This window comes from Heterodontus francisci, chromosome 7, assembly GCF_036365525.1.
Source record: "Heterodontus francisci isolate sHetFra1 chromosome 7, sHetFra1.hap1, whole genome shotgun sequence".
NCBI lineage: Eukaryota > Metazoa > Chordata > Chondrichthyes > Heterodontiformes > Heterodontidae > Heterodontus > Heterodontus francisci.
In genome coordinates this window covers 21,498,352-21,520,866 of record NC_090377.1, presented here as the reverse complement: position 1 = coordinate 21,520,866, position 22,515 = coordinate 21,498,352, and the positions used below count along the sequence as shown (strand labels likewise).

At 44.3% G+C, this 22,515-nt stretch overlaps 1 protein-coding gene across 1 annotated transcript in view; it reads left to right on the top strand.

Annotated features, from left to right (window-relative positions):
- The window catches only part of LOC137371883 (contactin-associated protein-like 5), a gene marked incomplete at its 5' end in the record, with an annotated part of 700,863 nt that overhangs the window by 616,141 nt on the left and 62,207 nt on the right, over positions 1 to 22,515 (top strand). Inside the window, one exon of the mRNA XM_068034867.1 lies at positions 17,631 to 17,849. Within this exon, the coding sequence (XP_067890968.1) occupies positions 17,631 to 17,849 (219 nt within the window). The remainder of the gene's footprint in view (positions 1 to 17,630; positions 17,850 to 22,515) is intronic.

Below are 22,515 nucleotides of genomic sequence, written 5' to 3'. Positions count from 1 at the left end.
AATGGGTGGTTGATGTTCGGCACAGACTCGGTGGGCCGAAGGGCCTGTTTCAGTGCTGTATCTCTAATCTAAAATATATGACAAACAACAGAGGGCCCAGCACCGATCCCTGCAGCACACCACTGGTCACCGGCCTCCAATCTGAAAAACAACCCTCCACTACCACCCTCTGCCTCCAATCACCAAGCCAATTTTGTATACAATTTGCTAGCTCACCCTGGATCCCATGTGTTTGAAACTTCTGGACCAGCCTACCATGCGGGACCTTGTCAAAGGCCTTGCTAAAGTCCATGTAGACAACGTCCATCGCCCTTCCCTCATCAGTCCTCTTGGTCACCTCCTCGAAAAACTCAATCAAATTCGTGAGACATGATTTCTCACGCACAAAGCCATGCTGACTATCCCTAATCAGACCATGCCTTTACAGATGCATATAAATCCTGTGTCTCGGAATCCCTTCCAATAACTTTCCCACCACTGATGTCAGGCTCACCGGCCTGTAGTTCCCTGACTTATCCCTGCTGCCCTTCTTAAATAAAGGCACAGCATTAGCTATCCTCCAGTCTTCTAGTACCTCACCCGTGGCTAACGATGATACAAAAATCTCTGCCAGGACCCCAGCAATCTCCTCCCTTACTTCCCATAGCATCCTAGGATACACCTGGTCAGGCCTTGGGGGTTTATCCACCTTAATGCGCTTCAAAACATCCAACACCTCCTCCTTTGTAATGTTGATGTGCTCCAGGATATCGCTGTTCCCTCCCTTGACCTCACTAGCTTCCATGACCTTCTCCATGGAAATACGGACGAGAAATATTCATTTAAGACCTCGCCAATTTCCCATGGCTCCACACATAGATTGCCACACTGATCCTTAAGGGGACCTACTCTCTCTCTAGCTACCCTTTTACTCTTAATATACTTATAGAATCTTTTAGGATTCTCCTTTATCTTATCTGCCAGGGAAATCTCATGGCCCCTTTTCGCCCTCCTAATTTCCTTCTTAAGTGTAGTCCTACATCCCCTATACTGCTCAAGGGACTCGCTCGATCCCAGCTGCCTATACCTGACATATGTCTCCTTCTTTGTCCTGACCAGACCCTCAATATCCCTCAGCAACCAAGGTTCCCTAAACTTGCCAGCCTTGCCTTTCCATCTAACAGGAACATGCCGGCCCTGAACTCTTCCTGTCTCACTTTTAAAAGCATCCCACTTGCCAGACGTCCCTTTACCTGTAAACAGTCTCTCCCATTCAACTTTTGAGAGTTCCTGTCTGATGCCATCGATATTAGCCTGCCCCCAATTTAGGACTTCAACCTAAGGACCAGTCCTATCCTCTTCCATAACTATCTTGAAGCTAATATGGTCATGTTATGGTCACTGGTCCCAAAGTGCTCCCCCACTGACACATCAACCACCTGCCCATCCTCATTTCCTAAGAGGAGGTCGAGTGTAGCCCCTTCTCTAGTAGGGCCATCCACATACTGCTTCAGAAAACTATCCTGGACACACTTAACAAATTCTTCCCCATCTGATCCGTTAGCACTAAGGCAGTTAAAATCGGGAAGTTAAAATCACCCATTATTACAACCCTATAATTCCTACACCTATCTGTGATTTCCCTACATATATGCTCCTCCACTTCCCTCTGACTATTGGGGGGCCTATAATATAATCCCATCAAAGTGATCACCCCTTTCTTATTTCTAAGTTCTACCCATATGGCCTCGCTGGACGATTCCCCCCGGGATATCCTCTCTAAGTACTGCCATGATGTCCTCCCTAATCAATAGTGTAACTCCCCCTCCTCTCTTACCTCCACCTCTGTCACGCCGGACGGATCGGTACCCGGAACATTGAGCTGCCAGTCCTGCCCATCCCTCAACCACGTTTCTGTAATAGCTTTCATAACACAATCCCATGTACTGATCCATGCTCTGGGTTCATCTGCCTTATCTGTAAGGCTTCTTGCATTAAAGTAAATGCAGTTTAGCCTACCAGACCTTCCACGCTCCCTGTCATACCCCTGCCCGGCCTGCCTACTGGACTTGCTTGCTTTAATCTCTACATTTGCCTCAACTATCTCATCTGAGAGACTACTACTTTGGGTCCCACCCCACTGCAAGACTAGTTTAAACCCTCCCGAGTAGTACTAGCAAACCTCCCTGCAAGGATATTGGTCCCCCTCCAGTTTAGATGCAACCCATCCTTCTTGTACAGGTCACCTCTGCACCAGAAGAGATCTCAATGATCCAAGTAGCTGAAGCCCTCCTGCCTACACCAGCTCTTTAGCCACACATCATTTGTCTAATCCTCCTATTCCTACCCTCACTAGCACGTGGCACAGGGCGTAATCCTGAGATTACAACCCTAGAGGTCCTGCTTTTTAACCTTCTGCCTAACTCCCTATATTCACTTTGTAGGACCTCTTCTCTCTTCCTGCCTATGTCGTTAGTACCAATATGACCTCTGGCTGCTCAGCCTCCCCTTTCAGAATGTCCTGCAGCCGCTCCGAGACATCCTTAACCCTCGCACCAGGGAGGCAACATACCATCCAAATGCCTATCTGGACCCCTTATGATAGAATCCCCTATCACTATAGCTCTTCCAACCCTTTTCCTCCCCTACAGTGCAGCAGAGCCCTCCGTGGTGCCACGAACTTGGCTGTTGCTGTTTTCCCTGGGAGGTCATTCCCCCCCCCAACAGTATCCAAAGCGGTATATTTGCTTGAGAGGGGGATGGCCACAGGGGACTCCTGCACTGCCTGCCTGCACCCACTACTCCGTCTGGTGGTCACCCATCTCTTTTCTGCCTATGCAGCCATTACCTGCAGTGTGACCACCTCACTAAACGTGCTATCCACGACTTCCTCAGCATCGCGGATGCTCCACAGTGAATCCACCCGTAGCTCCAGCTCCATAATGCGGGTAATCAGTAGCTGCAACTGTATACTAATGGCATGTTCTTAATCCAGTCTTTCTGGAATTCCGTTCACTGTCCTTTTCCATAAACATCAATCATCCGGGTGATGTGAATCATCTTGGGACCAACTGAAACAGATCGATACTAAGAGCACTCAAGGTTCATTTGAGTTCCTCATGACACAATGCAGATGACTGGAGCTATTACCCCTGTATTGATTCTCATTTATTCTAGTGGCATAACATTTCAGTTGATCTTTGTGATTTCCTCTTATCTAGGGATACAACTATTTTATATTCCAAAGTTCTCATTTCTCTCCAGCATTACATTTTAATCTGTGTACAGAGTATGATATCCCCCTGTAATACGCAGCAAAACAAGGGCAAACATCGCTGCAGTTAAATCAAAGCACAATACCACTTCACTTCAAATCACAGGATTCAATTGTGATGACATCTAGCCACCTTCCCCTAGCCATAAAAAACTTACTGAAAACAGCAGAAAATTGCACCCACCCACAAATTCCATTTATATCTTATAGAATAACACAGGTTGAAATGCATTTCAAGGATGTAACATATTTCAAGGTTGATAAACTGTGACACATAATATAACAGCATTTTCTGTTTTCATTTTGGTTTTTCAGAATGTTGCAGATTTTCAGTTGATGAACTGTTCGAGTTTTCTTTATATTTTCTGTGTCGTGACTTCATCCCTGCAATGTGTTATTACCTTGTGATAGTCACTGAATTATGCTATAGGTACTCATAATTACTCATTGTCTTCAGTACTATAATACTGATGCATGGAGAGAGTAGCCATTTAGTTTATAGGAAGCTGCATGGCGTATAGGGAAAAATATGTACGTGATACAAACAACTAGAAAGCATCTTTGATATACATAGAACATAGAACATAGAACATACAGCACAGAACAGGCCCTTCGGCCCACAATGTTGTGCCAATCCTTTGTCCTCTGTCAAGGACAATTTAATCTATACCCCATCATTCTCCTTTATCCATATACCTATCCAAAAGCCTTTTGAAAGTCCCTAAAGTTTCTGACTCAACAACTTCCCCGGGCAAGGCATTCCATGCCTCGACCACTCTCTGGGTAAAGAACCTTCCCCTGACATCCCCCTTATATCTCCCACCCTTCACCTTAAATTTATGACCCCTTGTAACGCTTTGCTCCACCCGGGGAAAAAGTTTCTGACTGTCTACCCTATCTATTCCCCTGATCATCTTATAAACCTCTATCATGTCACCCCTCATCCTTCTCCTTTCTAATGAGAAGAGGCCTAGAATGTTCAGCCTTTCCTCGTAAGACTTATTCTCCATTCCAGGCAACATCCTGGTAAATCTCCTCTGCACCCTCTCCAAGGCTTCCACATCCTTCCTAAAATGAGGCGACCAGAACTGCACACAGTACTCCAAATGAGGCCTTACCAAGGTCCTGTACAGCTGCATCATCACCTCACGGCTCTTAAATTCAATCCCTCTGCTAATGAACGCTAACACCCCATATGCCTTCTTCACAGCCCTATCCACTTGAGTTGCAACTTTCAATGATCTATGCACATGGACCCCAAGGTCTCTCTGCTCCTCCACATGCCCAAGAACCCTACCGTTAACCCAGTATTTTGCATTCATGTTTGTCCTTCCAAAATGGACGACCTCACACTTTTCAGGGTTAAACTCCATCTGCCACTTTTCAGCCCAGCACTGCAACCTATCCAAGTCCCTTTGCAGACGACAATAGCCCTCCTCGGTATCCACAACTCCACCAACCTTTGTATCATCTGCAAATTTACTGACCCACCCTTCGACTTCCTCATCCAAGTCGTTAATAAAAATCACAAACAGGAGAGGACCCAGAACTGATCCCTGCGGCACGCCACTGGTAACTGGGCTCCAGGCTGAGTATTTACCATCTAAGACCACTCTCTGCCTTCTATCAGTTAGCCAATTCTTAATCCAACTGGCCACATTCCCCACTATCCCATGCCTCCTGACTTTCTCCATAAGTCTACCATGGGGGACCTTATCAAATGCCTTACTAAAATCCATGTACACCACATCCACTGGTTTACCCTCATCCACTTGCTTGGTCACCTGCTCAAAGAATTCAATCAGGCTTGTGAGGCAAGACCTACCCCTCACAAAACCGTGCTGACTGTCCCGAATCAAGCAGTGTCTTTCCAGATGCTCAGAAATCCTATCCCTCAGCACCTTTTCCATCAACTTGCCTACCACCGAAGTAAGACTAACTGGCCTGTAATTCCCAGGGTTGTTCCTATTCCCTTTCTTGAACAGGGGCACAACATTTGCCACCCTCCAATCACCTGGTACCACCCCCGTCAGCAGAGAAGATGAAAAGATCATTGCCAGCGGCTCTGCAATTTCATCCCTTGCTTCCCATAACATCCTTGGATATACCCCGTCAGGCCCGGGAGACTTGTCTATCTTCAAGTTATTCAAAAACCCCAACACATCTTCCCTCCTAACGAGCACTTCCTCGAGCTTACCAATCTGTTTCACATCGTCCTCTTCAGTAATACACCCCTTCTCATTCGTAAATACCGAAGAGAAGTACTCATTCAAAACCTCACTTATCTCTTCCGGCTCAACACACAGTCTCCCGCTATTGTCCTTGACCGGACCTATGGTCCCCCTGGTCATCCTCATATTTCTGACATACGCGTAAAAGGCCTTGGGGTTTTCTTTTATCCTACCCGCCAAGCATTTTTCATGCCCTCTCTTAGCTCTCCTAATCCCTTTCTTCAGATCCTTCCTGGCCATCTTGTATCCCTCCAGAGCTATGCCTGTGCCCTTTTTCCTCAACTTTATATAGTAAAACATCCCCAGGTTTTTCACCGGAGCGATTTCAGACAAAATTTGACACTGAGATACGGAGATATTAGGATAAGTAACCAAAAGCTAGGTCAAAGAGGAAGTTTTAAGGGGCATCTTAGAGGACAAGAGAGAGGTAGAGAGGTGGAGAGATTTAGGGGTTAAATTTCAGGGCTGAAATCCTCGGCAGCAGAAGGCATGATTGCAATGGATAGGTGAAAGAAATCAGGACACCCAAGAAGCCAGAATTAGAAGAGCGCAGAGATCCCAAAGGATTGTAGGGCTGAAGGAGAGTACAGAGATAGGGAGGGGTGAGGCCATTGAGGGATTTCACCATAATTATGAACATTTTTAATTTGTGATGTTACTGGACTGGGAGCCAATGTAGGTCAGGAGTGATGAGTAAACAGGACTTGGAGCAAGTTAGGATACAAACAACAGACATTTGAACCTACATTAAAAAGAAGCTCGGAATCTCTTGTTGACTATATGGGTGAGATTTTAACTAAATCGAAACTCAGTCACTGGCAAAGAATTAAAATTGGGTCCTATGTGCTGGGATGGTGTCAAAATGAGCACATTCTGATGAAAGGACACTGACCTGAAACGTTAACTCTGCTTCTCTCTCCACAGATGCTGCCAGACCTGCTGAGTTTCTCCAGCACTTTCTGATTTTATTTTATATTAGAATAACTTCACTGATTTCTCAAATAAATCACCATGAATTTACATCAGTATAAAATCCAATTGAATTTATTTTAACAAATCTTTCTTTCAGTTTGATGCTGGTTGCATTACAACAAGAGTAGGCTAACTTTTAACAAGCATTGCCTTAATAGCCAACAAGATTCTGCAAGTAAGATTCACTGTATAGCAGGGCCTCTGTCATCCAACTTCAAATTTCTGCCCTTCCAATTGCATAGAGTCTACAGCACAGAAACAAGTCATTCGGCTCAGTAGGTTAATGCAGGCTCCACATGAGCCTTCTCCTATTCTTCTTCATATAACCATATCAGAGTATCCTACTATTCCTTTCTCCCTTGTTATGATCAAGTGAGACAGGGGTCTAGGGGTTTCCTCTCAGACTCTGCCTGGTTTAGCCATAATAGGGTTTCATTTTTAAAAACACTGTATTTAAGCTCCCCCTCAGTGAATCCTTGTTCACCTCTTTCTAATGGGCGGCACAGTGGCGCAGTGGTTAGCACCGCAGCCTCACAACTCCAGGGACCCGGGTTCGATTCCGGGTACTGCCTGTGTGGAGTTTGCAAGTTCTCCCTGTGTCTGCGTGGGTTTTCTCCGGGTGCTCCGGTTTCCTCCCACAAGCCAAAATACTTGCAGGTTGATAGGTAAATTGGCCATTATAAATTGTCACTAGTATAGGTAGGTGGTAGGGAAATATAGGGATAGGTGGGGATGTTTGGTAGGAATATGGGATTAGTGTAGGATTAGTATAAATGGGTGGTTGATGTTCGGCACAGACTCGGTGGGCCGAAGGGCCTGTTTCAGTGCTGTATCTCTAATCTAAAAATCTAATCTAATTGTAAGGCAAAGAAATTAATTAGACAGGCTTTCTTAGAAAGCACATGACACCTCCACACCCAGCGGAATGAAATGCGATTTTTAAAAGGAGACTAGAGAGATGATAAGTACAGAAAAAACACACATACTTATTCATTCAGGAATCTGAACAGTTGTTAAAGCCTATTTTTCTTGGTAGCAGTGCTGCTTTTTTGGGGAAGTTTTTCAGTTTGCACATTTCCATGACTGCCTAGAGTGTCTTTGTTCTTGTTGATGTCTGCAGGGGCAGGGTTAGATTTAATTAGCCCTAGGTTGGAGTTCTGCTCAGGGATGGCGACAGTGGGCGGTTGCACTCTGAACTCTCTTTCAGTGCTTCAATGAGTTATGCAGAGCTTTTCACCTCAGGGGATGGCTGGTTCCCTTTTCTCCTGACTGTGCGGGAGCGGATTCTTTGCTAATCTTCCCTGTTATCCTCTGGGACACTCCTGCTTGCAGGTATTTTTCCAGATTCTGCTGCACTCCCATGTGGCACTTTGATTAAGTGAGGCATCACCCTCACGGTTTCTCTGCCCCCTTGAGGACTATCTTCGTCTTTGCAAGTTCCTTTAAATGCTCTTAGCAATTCTGGTGGGTGCTTCTAGTGTCTGCATTTACATAGGATAATGTGGGGTCTAACGTTTCAAATATTTCGGGGTTGGCTGACCGGACAGTAGGGGTTTCCATTTGGGATTCCTCCTGGACTTCCTTTAACCATCCCTCTTGGTCACTTTTTCCACTTTATTTTCTAGCCTTTTGCCAGCCTTGTGCCTGCTTGTCCCCTTTTGTTCTCGGCAGGGGTTTCTTACAGTTCACCAGCCCTCTACTGGAGGGTCCTCAAAATACTGATACAGGACTTAGGAGTGCACATTTCACTGCAGATTGGGGTTTCCCCTCAACCTGGCACACTTGGCAACTCCTACAGTACTCCACTGCATTTTTGTGGAGTTTTGGCCAGTCAAACTGCTGTCTTATGTGGGCTTTAGTTTTTCATGTACCAACATGTACAGCCTCTGTAGTCTCATGGGCCATTGTTAATATTTCTCTCCAGCACCTCTGTGGCACCACTAACTGGTAAACCACTGTCCATTCCTTGCTCTCAGGTCGGTGAGAAGAACTCCACTTCCTCATCAGTACCTCATTCTTTAGATAGTAGCAATCAGGGACTCCCTCTGCTTCACTTTCAGACTGGGTAGCCTGTGCTAACTCTCTCAATACTGGGTCGGCTCACTGAGCCTCAGCTAGGGAAAATCCATTTAATTCATTCTCTGGGTCTTCTAACTGTTCAAAGAAAGTCTCAGATGGACAGACCTCATGATCATCTGTCTGCAGTGCCAATTCAGTCTCCTCTGGAGGAGCTGGTTTGATCATAGCCTCATTCATTACACATTCAGGAAAACTACTGGGGACCGTCTCCTGCCACTGCCCTGTCTCTCTGAACTCCTGCGGTCTCTCTTTCACCACTGGGGGGGGCTACCACCTTCACCCACTCTCGATCATTACCTAGGAGCAGGTCAACCCCGTCCACAGGCAAACTAGGGACAATGCCTACAGTCAACATTCCCAAAACTAGGTCACACTCCAAGTGCACTCCAAGTGTAAAGGTACTGGCATCCACTGCCCTCCAATACCATTCACCACCATTTTGGTGTTTACTGCACTCTCTGCGGGAAAGGTCAGTCCTTTTCTCAGTAAAAGGGATCTAATGGCCCCTGTGTCCCTGAGTATTACTATGGGCTTGCTTGCCCCATTCAAGGGGTATGGGGTTACTCTCCCTTCAGACACAAAACCCTGATAACCTTCAGGAATCCAATTAAATTCTCCTGCACTGGCAGTGGTAGACTCCCTGGGTCTGACTCTTAGTGCAGTTAAAGCCACAGCTTGTTCTGCTGTGCTTTCCATCAGGGTCCCTTCTCCTTCACTGAGCGGGTGGGCCCTGATTAACCCTGCAGCTTTTCCCTTTAGTTTCCAGCAGTCAGCTCTGAGATGCCCTGCTTTATTACAATGGAAGCACACAGATCTCCGGGTCTCACTCCTACTTACAGCACCTTCTTTTTTGGCTGGAGGAGGGCCCCTGTATCTTGCTTTTCTTTCCCTGCCAGGACTGCTTGGGCTTCTATCACCTTCCCAACCTTTTTCCTTTTTGGATTTGTGGGGGTGACTAGGCAAGGTTTTCTGCTGGAGAAGCGACTTATAAATGGGAGCAAACTCATCAGCCAGCACTGTGGCTTGCTGGGCTGTATGAACCTTCTGTTCCTCTACATGTGGCTTTATGTAGAGTGGGAGAGAGCTTTTAAATTCTTCTAGCAAAGTTACTTCTCTGAGATTTTCATAGCTGAGCTGCACTTTAAGAGCCCTCAGCCACTGGTCAAAAGCCAGCTGCTTACTTCTCTCAAACACCAGGTAAGTTTGATCAGCTTGTTTCTTGAGGGTTCTAAACTTTTGATGATAGGCTTTGGATACTAATTCATATGCCCCGAAGATAGCATTTTTTGTCAGTTCATAATCTGATGAACTCTCATTTGGCAACATGGAATAAACCTTATGGGCTTATCTGGTTAGCTTACTTTGTATCAGCAGAGTCCAAGCCTCAACTGTCCACTTTAACTGCCTTGCCAGTTTTTCAAAAGACACAAAAAATGCTTCCACGTCTGCCTCATTGAATTTTGGGATCAGTTGGGAAAGTTTTAACAATTTTGTACCCAGCCCTGAATTACGTTCCTCCATATTGGACATGCTTTCACTGGGGTTACTTTGTCGCGCCTTAGTTAACTCAAGTCGCATCAGCTCTCTCTCTTCACATTCCTTCTGAAAGGCTCTTTCTTTCTCTCTCTCCTCTCTTGCTTTCTCCTCTCTCTTTTTCTTCACATTCCTTCTGGAAGGCACTTTCTTTATCTCTCTCCTGTCTCTTGCTTTCTCTTTCCCTGTCTTCTAATTCAAGTTTCTTCTGTTCCAATTGTATCTTTGCTAGCAATACCCTGTCAGAATCTATTTCTCACTCTGTTTCTGCTTCTTCAGATTCAGGGGAAAAATTGTTGGCCACTAGTCTTAGGAGTTCAGACTTTCTAGCCTTGGCACGGACAGTGATCCCACACTGCTCAACCATTTTTCCCACCTTCTCCATAGACAGTGCTTTTAACTTATCCCAAGTTACTTCACCCTGGCTTAGGGAGCTACTAGCTTCAGTTGCAGACATGTTTGTATTCTAGCACACACAACTGCAAGAAAACCTGTATTGAAATCTTTCCTCTTTTTTGATTGGGATCAATTTGGCTTCCCACTTCCAATTTCCTCATTTGTCTGTGGGTCAAATCCAGGACACTCGACCCGAAGTTTCTGTTACGACCAGGTGAGGCAGGGGTCTAGGCGTTCCCTCTCAGCCTCCGCCTGGTTTAACCTTAACAGGGTTTAATTTTTAAAAACACTGTATTTTAGCTCCCGCCCTGTGAATCCTTGTTCACCTCTTTCCAATTGTAAGTCAAAGAAATTAATTAGATAGGTTTTCTTAGATTTAAACAAGAAAGGTGGAAGTTTATTAATCTTAAACTCTAATTCAGGTAACGGCTACAAATATGCAATGTAAAGAAGTTTCTCCTGAATTCCCTATTGGATTTATTATGATAACTCCTATGCTTGCCTACTGTAGTTTCAGACTCCTCTACAAGTGGAAACATTTTCTGTACATTGACCCTACCAAGCCGTTTCATAATCTTGAAGACTTCTATTAGGTCACCCTTCCAGCCTTTTTTCTAGAGGCAAGAGCACCAGCCTGTTCAGCCTTTCCTGATAAGTATATCCTCACAGTTCTAGTAACATCCTTGTGGTTCTTTTTGTACTTTGTCCTGTGAATCTATATCTTTTTGATAATATGCAGACTAGAACTGTGCACAGTGCTCCAACTGTGGTCTAATCAGACGTTGATACCAGTTTAAGATAACTACTCTGCTATTCAATTCTATTACTCTGGAAATGAACCCCAGTGCTTTGTTTAGATTTTTATGGCCTTATTACCCTGCATCACTACTTTTGTGGTTTGTATATTTGTACCGTTAGATCCCTTTGCTTTTTATCCCATTTAGACTCTTATTGTATTCTTTTAATTTGTCGCATTATTTCTCAGTATTAACTACAACCCTAAATTTGGTGTCATCAGAAAATTTTGAAATTATACTTCAGATTCCCGAATCCAAATTATCTATCTAAATACAAATTAAAATACTGTGGATGCTGGAAATCTGAATGCTAGAAATACTCAGCAGGTCAGGCAGCATCCGTGGAGAGAAAAGCAGAGTTAATGTTTCAGGATGTGTTATTTTTGCTGGTTTGTTCCCCCCAGCCCCTTGCCTTGTTTCTTTCTTTATCCCTTTACTTTGTATTTGGATGGCTGCTATAGTGCCATCTACACCTTATCCAGACACATCTTTTGTTTCTTTACTTGGTTTTGTACAACAAAACTTTTTGTCATTTAATCTCTCCTGCCCTCAACCCTATCAAAGACCTTCCCTTTTGTTCTTCTTCCCCCCTCCTCCCTTTCACTTGCTCAAAACCTTTGTCAGTTCTGATGAAAGACTTGAAACTTTAACTCTGCTTTTCTTTCCAAGGATCTTGCCTGACCTGCTGAGCATTTCCAGCATTTTCTGTTTTTGTCGATGCAACCGTTCATGGTTTTGGTGTCTTGTGCAATATGAGGTTCCATGGAAATTCTGATGGATATGGCAATAATAGACTCAAGACTAAGGTCAGAGCATGTGGAGACAGGGACAAGTAGCTGAATGGACGGCTACAAAACAGACTGAGTAGAGATTAAGGATAGTTATTCAGCCTGACAAAAGGTGGTAAGTCGTATTTCACAGTGATTGGTGCTGGGACCATAGATGATCACCAAAACAGCATGATGTTGTTGTGTTTCATGCTCTTTGCTTGGTGAATAAAATTGCTTCATGGAACAGAAGTAATTGTCTCTGTGTGTTATGTGCAGTGAAATTATAAATGTGTTCTTTATAAATGTTTGTGTTTTTGCTACAATGCCCCACAGAGGAAATCTTCCCCAATTTTTTTCTTCACAATTAGTCTTGTACTTATTTTCATTCCCATGCCTACAGTACTACTGAGGACCCTCTAGAACCTTCCAATTTCTTTTGTTTACCTGTGTGGGCCCTCTACTTGCAGATAATGAAGGATCCGCTGTGTTAATAAATTAAGTGAAATTAAGTCACATTCTATTCATATTTTCACTATTAAATATTCCATTTGATGACCAGCCTAATGCAATGACTTAATTCCTGGAGATATGCAAAAAGCACAATTTATACTGCTATGTTAACTGAACAGAGACTAAATCAAATAACAACACCATGTTAGTGTGTAGTGAGTGAGTAAATATGAAGTAGCACATAATTTTGGAAGTAGAGACTTCTGGCAGACAGTGGGTCACAGATAGGTCAATTAACATTACACTGGTGTTTCTGTAACTTGTATTGTCCTCAAGCAGCACACCACACTGGCAATGGGACAATTTGAAAATTGGTTCTATTATTTTTAATATATCATGCACTACATCATTTTAAGGATATCAGTGTTTGATTAGTATTAGTTATCAAAATATAGTCAGTCATTTACATGTTGAGTGCTAAGAAATCTGTTCCGAGCTGGATTTGTATCAACGTTGGCTCATATAAATATGCCAAGTTGTTCCCAATGGTGTCAATTTAAGCTGTTTTACTAATGAGGGACCTGGTTTAAGGAGTAGCAACTGATGGTGGTTATTTCCTCCTGTGAAGAAAAAGGTCAGAGTAGTGAATTCAGTGATGCTGCAATGCCTTCAGCACATGCCACACCTTTTGTTGTATTGGTGCCAAAAATCTGGCAAAATAACCTCCAAGAAGTTGTTTCATTTTTGACTTTGCATCTCAATGGCCAGCTGCACAATAGAGGGGTCATTTGCTGACTTCATGATCCCAGTGGGCAGCCATGGCAATTTAGGCATGGGCTACACCCAATGTTTGCTTAATGGTCGTGGTCATACTTCCCGATGGGACAAGGCTCCCCCTTGGGAGCACAACATCAAAAACTTACCCCATGTGCCTTTTATTCACTTTTATTTTCCAACAAGGTTTGGAGGGATTTACTCTTCTAGTGAATTAAAAGGGCTGACTATCTCAACAGGTTGTCCTAATGGAATTCTTTTCAATCAGCAGGCCACATGACAACAGCAAAAGAGGGCGGTAAATGATATTCTATTCGGGTGTACAGCTCTCATAGCAATGCGAATGAGTTTAGGGTTACCAATGAAAGATTAATCTCTAGGACACTGCTGGAGAAAAATCATAGGGGGATTTGAAAAAAAAAATCAAATGCATTGTTTAATGGTTATAGAAATATTGGACATGGGAAAAGAAGGCTCTTTGATTGACAGTCTAGAATCATCCAATCAGGTAATGAAGAGTCAGTTCACTTTCAAGTTGGCATGGGTAGATGATGCGCCTTGAGGATGAACATCTTGGGCAATCATTGGCAGGACTGTGGGGCAGGGCGATTGGAAGCAGCAGGTTATGTGTTGACTCGTCCAGGAATATATTCAACCAGAGTTGGTTACCTTAAATAGGCTTCTAGTCACTCTAGTAGAACTGTGAATTTAGTTTAGAGATACAGCACTGAAACAGGCCCTTCAGCCCACCGAGTCTATGCCGCCCATTTACACTAATCCTGCACTAATCCCATATTCCTACCACATCCCCACCTGTCCCTACATTTCCCCACCACCTACCTATACTAGGGACAATTTATAATGGGCAATTTACCTACCAACCTGCAAGTCTTTTAGTTTGTGGGAGGAAACCGGAGCACCCGGAGAAAACCCACACAGACACAGGGAGAACTTGCAAACTCCACACAGGCAGTACCCAGAATTGAACCCGGGTCGCTGGAGCTGTGAGGCTGCAGTGCTAACCACTGCGCCACTGTGCCGTAAAACCACAAACTCACTGCTTGCAGTATGACCAGTATGGGACTACGGCTGATTTTATAACAGTGTGCAAAGTACAATAGTAATGTTAGGTAGAATTAATCTTTTGCTTCGAAAGCAGTGAGAAAATATCAGGAGTAATTTTACGCAATTGTGTAAATTGTGTGTTAGCAAATCAGCAGGCTGTTTTACCTCTCTTTCAATTTTTTTGGGTGAACTGACATAGTTAATAGACTGTATTGGTAAGCTGCTTCAGTGAGGTCCAGATACTTGAGCAGCTGAAGCCCTCAAGCTAACCCTCTGCCCAGCAGGTTGCAGCTCTCTCTGTCACTTGTTCCTCTTCAATTATGCTCTGTGGGTTACCAGCTACTATCTCCTGCATCTCACTAGCTGAGCGCCACCCCAAGATTGGATGTGCTTGCGTGTGCGTGTCACTGCAACAGTGGGTGATGCAGGGTACTGTAAGATGCTCAGTTGAGGTTGTGCATTGGGGTCTATCCACCTCCTCCTGCGGGGACTCACAGAAGCAGAACGCAGTGCAATATCTTGCCCTATTGAAAAAGGGCAAGATATTCCAATATGTTTTGCTGTTATGCGGTAATGCATGACTGTGTATAAGAGAGTGAAATGCTGAGTTTCAGGATGTTTCCCCTTATTGGGGAATCTAGAACAAGGGGGCACAGTCTCATTTAAAACAGATGAGGAGGAATTTCTTCTCTCAGAGGGTTGTTAATCTTTGGAATTCTCTACCCCAGAGAGTAGTGAAGGTTGGGTAATTGAATTTATTTAAGGCTGAGTAAGATAGACTTTTGATCTACAAGGGAGTAAAAGGTTATGGGGGCAGGCAGAAAAGTGGAGTTGAGGCCATAATCAGAACAGCCAGGAACTTATTGAATGATGGAGGGGCCAAATGGCCTGCTCCTGCACCTAATTGTTATGCTCCTATGTTCTTATGTAAAGAGACTAAGAATGAAAAACAAAGGATGATAACAGCCTTGAGCTTAGGTGAATCCTTCGGCATTGCCCTCCCCAATCCTTCTATTTTTAGGATCTCCATGCCTTCTTCTAATAGAGTCAAGAGTTATATGTTAGGTAACACCTCTTATGTGTGACCTTCTCCAGTGAGTAGATAGAAGAGGAAACTGAGAGAAAATATCTGCCACCCAAGCATCCATGCAGCAGCCACAGTGAACAGACAGTTTGCACCCTGCATTGATAGTGGGTGTCTTTTGCATTACTAGTGGGGAGCCAAGCTTAAAGAAAACATAGGTCAGAGAATTGGCACTACAGGTTTGTACCCCTCTCTCAGACCTGCACTCCCTTCAGATACAGTTCTCTGCTGTAGTTCCAAAGGACTAAAGAAAGAAAGAACTTGCATTTATATAGTGCATTCAACCTTAGGACATCCTAAAGTGCTTTCCAGCTGCGGAAATAGTTTTTGAAGTTTGGTCACTGTAGAAATGTAAGAGCAGCTAATTTGCACATAGCAAGGTCCCATAACACAGGAACAAGAGTAGGCTATTTAGCCTTGAAGCCTGTTCTGCCTTCAATGAGATCATAGCTGACAAACAGTAATGAAACGATGGCCAGCTAATCTGCATTAATAATGTTGGTTGAGGGATAAATATTGGCCAGAATACTGAGAGATCACATCTCGTGTGCTTCAAAAAAGTACCATGGGACTTTCTACATCCACCTGACCAGGGCAGTTAGTATCTCAATTTAACATCCAAAAGTTGGCACCTTTGACAGTGCAGCACTCCCTCAGTACTGCATTGGAGTGTCTGCCTGGATTATGTGCTCAAGTTGCTGGAGAGTTGAACCCACAATACTCTGACTCAGAGGCGAGAGTGCTGCCAGCTGAACCAAGTCTGATATTTACCTAATTAATTATTTTTAACCCAATACTTTGGCATGTACCAGTGTGCCACTTATTGAACTTGTAACAAATCTTGTAACTGTGATTAAAGATTCAGAAAGTGTCAAGAAAATCTATTTAAGACATCAGAGAAAGCAATTGCTTAAAAGGGAAGTATTTTCCCAACCCTGTGAACATGGACTTGGAGGTGGGGAGCGGCCAGGAAAATAGGGGGGAGCTGCGTTGGAACAACTCCCCGGAACATTCTCACCACCGGGTACTTTTCTCAGGGGAAGAGATTCAGCTGTCTGCTTCTCGGAGGTTAAAGCCCAAATTAGGGATGATCTTGCAGCGTCACCAGGGTTTCCCAACTGGCAGAGCAGGACTTCGGCACGTGTGGAGACTGCCAGTTCATTGGAGGTGCCCTCCCTTTTGTAGTCTGGAGGGCCAACTGAGCCAGAGGCTCCATGCCCCAATGACGGGGCTGCAGGGATGAAAGGTCACTATCATGGCCGAGCCCAATTCAGTGGAGGGGTTTTCCCTCCACCCCAATATCCCTACCGGCTTTGGGTGTCTTTATTTTCTGTATTGTGTGTTGGCCAGCAAGTGTGCATCCATGTTGAGGCGCCCTCATGGTCCCCAACCTGACTCAGTAGTGCCCACCTTTCCCAATGGGGCTGCCAAGACTCCAGACCCGCCAGCTCTGATTGGGCCTCAGCATCGGGAGACCACCCACCATCCTTATAAGGACAGCGAGCTCAGAGGCAGCCAATTAGGAGGCCACCTTTTGGAAGACTACACCAGCTGTCTCGCTGCTGGCAAGTGCAGGCTCAGGACCTTCATTTGGTCCTGACATCGAGGACCTGAAGCCTGTTTGAAAATCCAGACCAACGTGTCACCATTTAAAGAACGATGCTAGATTCTCTGAAGGTCCTTGACTCTCAATATTGATCTCCTAATAGTAAACTTGATGATGAATGCTCTCATGATAGTAATGTGCTTCACCTGCCAATAGACTAGGAATGTCACTGAGAAAGTTAGAATGACATCTAGGCACATTTGATTAAAATTCTGATGAATTTACAATTAAATGACTACAGCCTGTGAAAAATTGACTTCAATGTTTTCTATTCTCCCCTAAGTCTAATTAACAATCAATTTCTGGTTGCACTCTGTGCTCAGGATGTGGAGTGAATCAATGGAAGGGATGACAAAGTGGATGAATAATTTAAGATTTAGTTAAAAACTGATTATAAAGGCTATTTATTTTAACCTTTGTAACATCTAGCTTCATCGTGTGGGTGGGAGATCATATGGATTCATAAAAAAGTTATTGTGATAAAGATTATGATTGATTTCATTAAGTAATGCATGCACAGTTATATGTATTAATTGTGCTTAATTGCCTTTTTGTCAACTTTTATCATGTCCTCCAACTGCCCCAGACTAATTCCATATGATGTTTAATTCACGTTGCAGACAGCAATAATCTAGATAAAGAGGTACTGAGGGCGAACATGGAGGGTTACATTGGCTGCCTCTCATCGGTCCAGTTCAATGGGATTGCTCCTCTGAAAGTTGCACTGCATCATCCAGGTTCTCCCCTAGTCTCTGTAAAAGGACATTTGGTTGAATCAAACTGTGGATCTTCAGTCAGGAGTGAATCGACAGCAATCACCACATCGTATTCTTTAACAGGTATCTTTTATTCTAAATAGGAAGAACCAATCATTTGAAGGTAACGTTTTTGTATCTGTTTACAATATGGCAAGCTATCTGGCTTTGAGCATTGAGTTTCTAGACTACCTCACAACTGATTGAACAACTTTGGAAGTGTGTGCATTTTCATTTTGTACTGTACTGAACCATAGACGGCACCGCCATCTCTTTAACAGAGGATCCCAAACTCTTCTTTTGCTAAGCCCCCACCTCTCCCCTTTAGAGATTCATTTCTTTCTAAGAAACGGTAAATTTTACAAATGAATGCTACCTTGTGGAATCCCATCCAATGAAGGTGGACATATTGAGAATTTGCACCCATCCCTGCCACCGACCACCTCCCCTCTACCCCCCACCGCAACCTATTTCATGATTTTCTATGCATTAACTTAATAGAGCACAAATTCATAAAATTTACCCTTTAAATAGTGAGGGAAATAGTTGGAAAGTGGTGAAGAGTGATTCACTGCCTGACTCCCCAAAGCTTTTCCACCATCTACAAAGCAAGGGTTTATTTTTGATTATTCATTTATGGGATGTAGGCATCACTGGCAAGACCAGTAATTACCCATCCCGAATTGCCTTTGAGAAGGTGGAGGTGGGTTGTTTTTGGAATACAAATGAGTGGCTTGCTCGGCCATCTCAGAGGGCAGTTAAGAGTCAACCACATTGCTGTGGGTCTGGAGACACATGTAGGTCAGACCGGATAAGGACAGCAGATTTCCTTTCCCATAGCACATTCGTGAACCAGATGGGTTTTTACGACAATCCAGTAATTTCATTATCACCATTACTGATACTAGCTTTATAATTCTAGATTTATTTAATTAATTGAATTTAAATGCTTCAGCTGCTGTGGTGGAATTTGAAATCACGTCTCCAAATTATTAATCCAGGCCTCGGGATTACTAATCTAGTAACATAATTACTCGGCTGCCGTACCCCCATAGTCACGATGTCGGATAAGCATTCTGATAATTTCACAACAGTGGAAGAGTCGAGAGAAGTGATGGTTAGTTAGAGCTGAGTCTCATCAGCATACATGTAATGGAATACTTTCTACTTTCCTGGATGAGTGCAGCTCCAGCAGCACTTAAGAAGCTCAACACTACCCAGGTCAAAACAGCCTGCTTGAGCAGCGTCCCAACCGTCACCATAAACATTCATTCCCTCCACCAGCGCTGCACTGTGGCTGCAGTTTGTACCATCTACAGGATGCACCGCAGCAACGTGTCAAGGCTTCTGCAACAGTACCTCGCAAACCCACGACCTCTACCACCTAGAAGAACAAGGACAGCAGGTGCATGGGAACACAACCACCTCCAAGTTTCCCTCCAAGTCACACACCTGACAACAACAACTTATATTTACTTGGCACCTTTAAAATAATAAAATGTCTCAAGGTGCTTCACAGGAGCATTGTAAAACAAAATATGACATCAAGCCACAAAAGGAGCTGTTGGGTCAGATGACCAAAAGCTTGGTCCAAGAGGTAGGTTTTAAGGACTGTCTTCAAGGAAGAAAGCGAGGTAGAGAGGTAGAGAGGTTTAGTGAGGGTATTCCTGAGTTTGGGGTGTAGGCAACTGAAGGCACGGCCACCATTGGTGGAGCGATTAAAATCGGGGATGTACAAGAAGCCAGAATTAGAGGAGCGCAGATAGCTTGGAGAGTTGTGGGGCGGAGGTTACAGAGAAAGGGAGGGGCAAGGTCATGAAGGGATTTGGAAATAAGGATGAGAATTTTAAGATTAAAGCAAATACTGTGGATGCTGGAAATCGGAAATAAAAACAGAAACTGCTGGAAATACTCAGCAGATCTGGCAGCATCTATGGAGACAGAAGCAGAGTTAATGTTTCAGGTCAGTTACCTTTCATCAGAATCGATGATGAGATGAGAATTTTAAAATTGAAGCATTGCTTGACCAGGAGCCAACGTAGGTCAGGGTGATAGGCGAACGGGAGTTGGTTTGAGTTAAGACAAGGGTAGTAGAGTTTTGGATGACCTCAAGTTTAAGGAGAATAGAATGTGGGAGACCATCAAGGAATGCGCTGGAATAGTCAAGTCTAGGGGTAATGAAAGAATGAATAAAGGTTTCAGCAGCAGATGAGCTGAGACAGACGAAGTCAGACAATGTTATGGAGGTGGAAATAGGTGGTCTTAGTGATGGCACGAATATGAGGTCGGAAGCTCATCTTGGGGTCAAATGTGACACAAGGTTGTGAACAGACTGGCTTAATCTCAGACTGTTGCCAGGGAGAGGGATGGAGTCAGTAGCTAGGGAAGGGAGTTTGCAGCGGGGCCGAAAACAATGGCTTCAGTCTTCCCAATATTTAATTGGAGGACATTTCTGCTCCTCCATTACTGGATGTCGAATAAGCAGCCTGATAATTTAGCAACAGTGGAGGACTTAAGAGTAGCGGTGATGAGATAGAGCTAAATCAGGCTACATGTGAAAACTAATGCTCTGCTTCTGGGTGATTTTGCCAAGGGGCAGCATGTAGATGAAAAATAGGAGGGAGATTAGGAACTGTATCGCTGTTCCTTCATCACTGCTGTGTCAAGATCCTGGAACTCCCTCCCTAACAGCTCTGTGGGTGTGCCTACACCACATGGACTTCAATGGTTCAGGAAGGTAGCTCACCAACACCTTCTCAAGGGCAATTAGGGATGAGTAATAAATGCTGGCCTTGCCAGCAACAGTCACATGCCATGAAGGAATAAGAAGAAAGTTTGCATGCGTTGTTTAATTTCAAAGAGGTCTACTACCCAAGGCATGAATGTTGCCCAACTTCACCCTAAATAGCCCACCATAATAAATGATAAGTGCATTTTACTGTGGGCTTTGGGACCCTGATGTCAGGTCGAAAAGTGGGCTGCAAGCCCGCACTTGCCAGCAGCTGAATCGGCTCGGTGACTTTACGACAGGCAGTCTCCTAATTAGCTGCCTGCGGGACCCCTGTCCAATTAAGTATGGGGAGCGGGCTCCAGATGCTGTGGCCCAATCAGAGGACCAGCAGCTCTGATACCTCAACAGCGCCACCGGGAGAGGTGACTACTGCTGAGGCAGGTCGGAGACCTCAAGGGCCCCTCAGGATGGATGCGACCTCATAGAAGTAAGTGCAAATTAAAATTCAGGATGGCCAAGGGGGAATGCCCCATCGATTGCACGGCAAAACCTCCTGGCAGGAATCGTTGGGGCCGTGGGAGCTGCCTTTCCTGCCTGAGGCTCCCTCTGTGGGGCATGGGGCCATATGCTCTGATAGAACCTTGGACTGCCGCAGCAAGGCCACCTCCATGAAGCTGGTGATCTCCCCACGTGGTGAGGGCAGGTCTGCTATCGGCCAAATGCTGGCAGTCCCATAAAATGGCTCTTAATAGGGCCTTTATTTATGCACATTGGCAGCTTGCCTCTTTGGAGCAGGCATCCAATCCGCCTCGCAGCCTGCCTCCGGGAAACTTCCCTTGTAGCTGGAAAGTGTCGAGAGCCATCCTGACGCAGCTCCCCGCTATTTTTGTACTGTTGGTTGAGGAATAAATCTTGGTCAGGACACCAGGAGATCTCCTGCTCTCCAGATAGTGCCATGAGATTTTTACATCCAAATAAGAGGGCAAAAGGATCCTTAGTTTTAACATTTTAACAGAAAAATGCCACCTCCAACAGTCCAGCATTTCTCTCAAAATGAAACTTGACTATCAACCTAGAATATGTGCATAAATCCCTGAGATGGTTCTTGAAATTACCACTGGTTTTAGCGCTAAGCAAAAGCTGAGACATAAATGATGTTTGCACTGTTTTACTGAAGTTTCCATGACTCTTCCGCCAAAGTTATCGTGGATGTTCCGAAGAACTTCCACAGATTTTATCCCCATTATATGTTTTTATCAGGATGCTCGTCGTATAGCACAGAAATAACATGGCTGTAGATGAGCAACACTATGGAACAAAGCATCAGATTCTTCTTCAAAGCAGAAATGGTTAATGGAAATGAAAAAGAATAATATATTAAATTGGTTTCAAGGGAACAGGCCAAATCCTCTGAGCAGTTACAACTATATGGCTCTTTCCTTGAAAAAGTGTGAATTAATTTAAAAGATTGGCAACCTGAATTCACCCAGGCTGTCACTTTACTTCAACAGGAACCCTCACCATTTCTCACATTACTTTTTTGTTATCTTGCATCAGTTGCAAGAATTGACAAAAGCAAAATACTGCAGATGCTGGAAGTCTGAAATGAAAACAGAAAATGCAAGGAAACACTCAGCAGGTCAGGTACCGTCTGTGGGTGTTAACATTCATGTAAGGTTAAGAACTGAAACATTGACTGTGGGCTAGATTTTGTGCAGGAGGTGGGTCTCACGGCGCTGGGCTGAAAAGGCCCAGTGAGGTGATGCATTTTGGGAGGACTAACAAGGCAAGGGAATATACAATGGATGGTAGGACCCTAGGATGTACAGAAGGTCAGAAGGACCTTGGTGTACTTGTCCATAGATCACTGAAGGCAGCAGCACAGGTAGATAAGGTGGTTAGGAAGCCATATGGGATACTTGCCTTTATCAGCCGAAGCATAGAATATAAGAGCAGGGAGGTTATGATGGAGCTTTATAAAACGCTAGTTAGGCCACAGCTGGAATACTGTGCACAGTT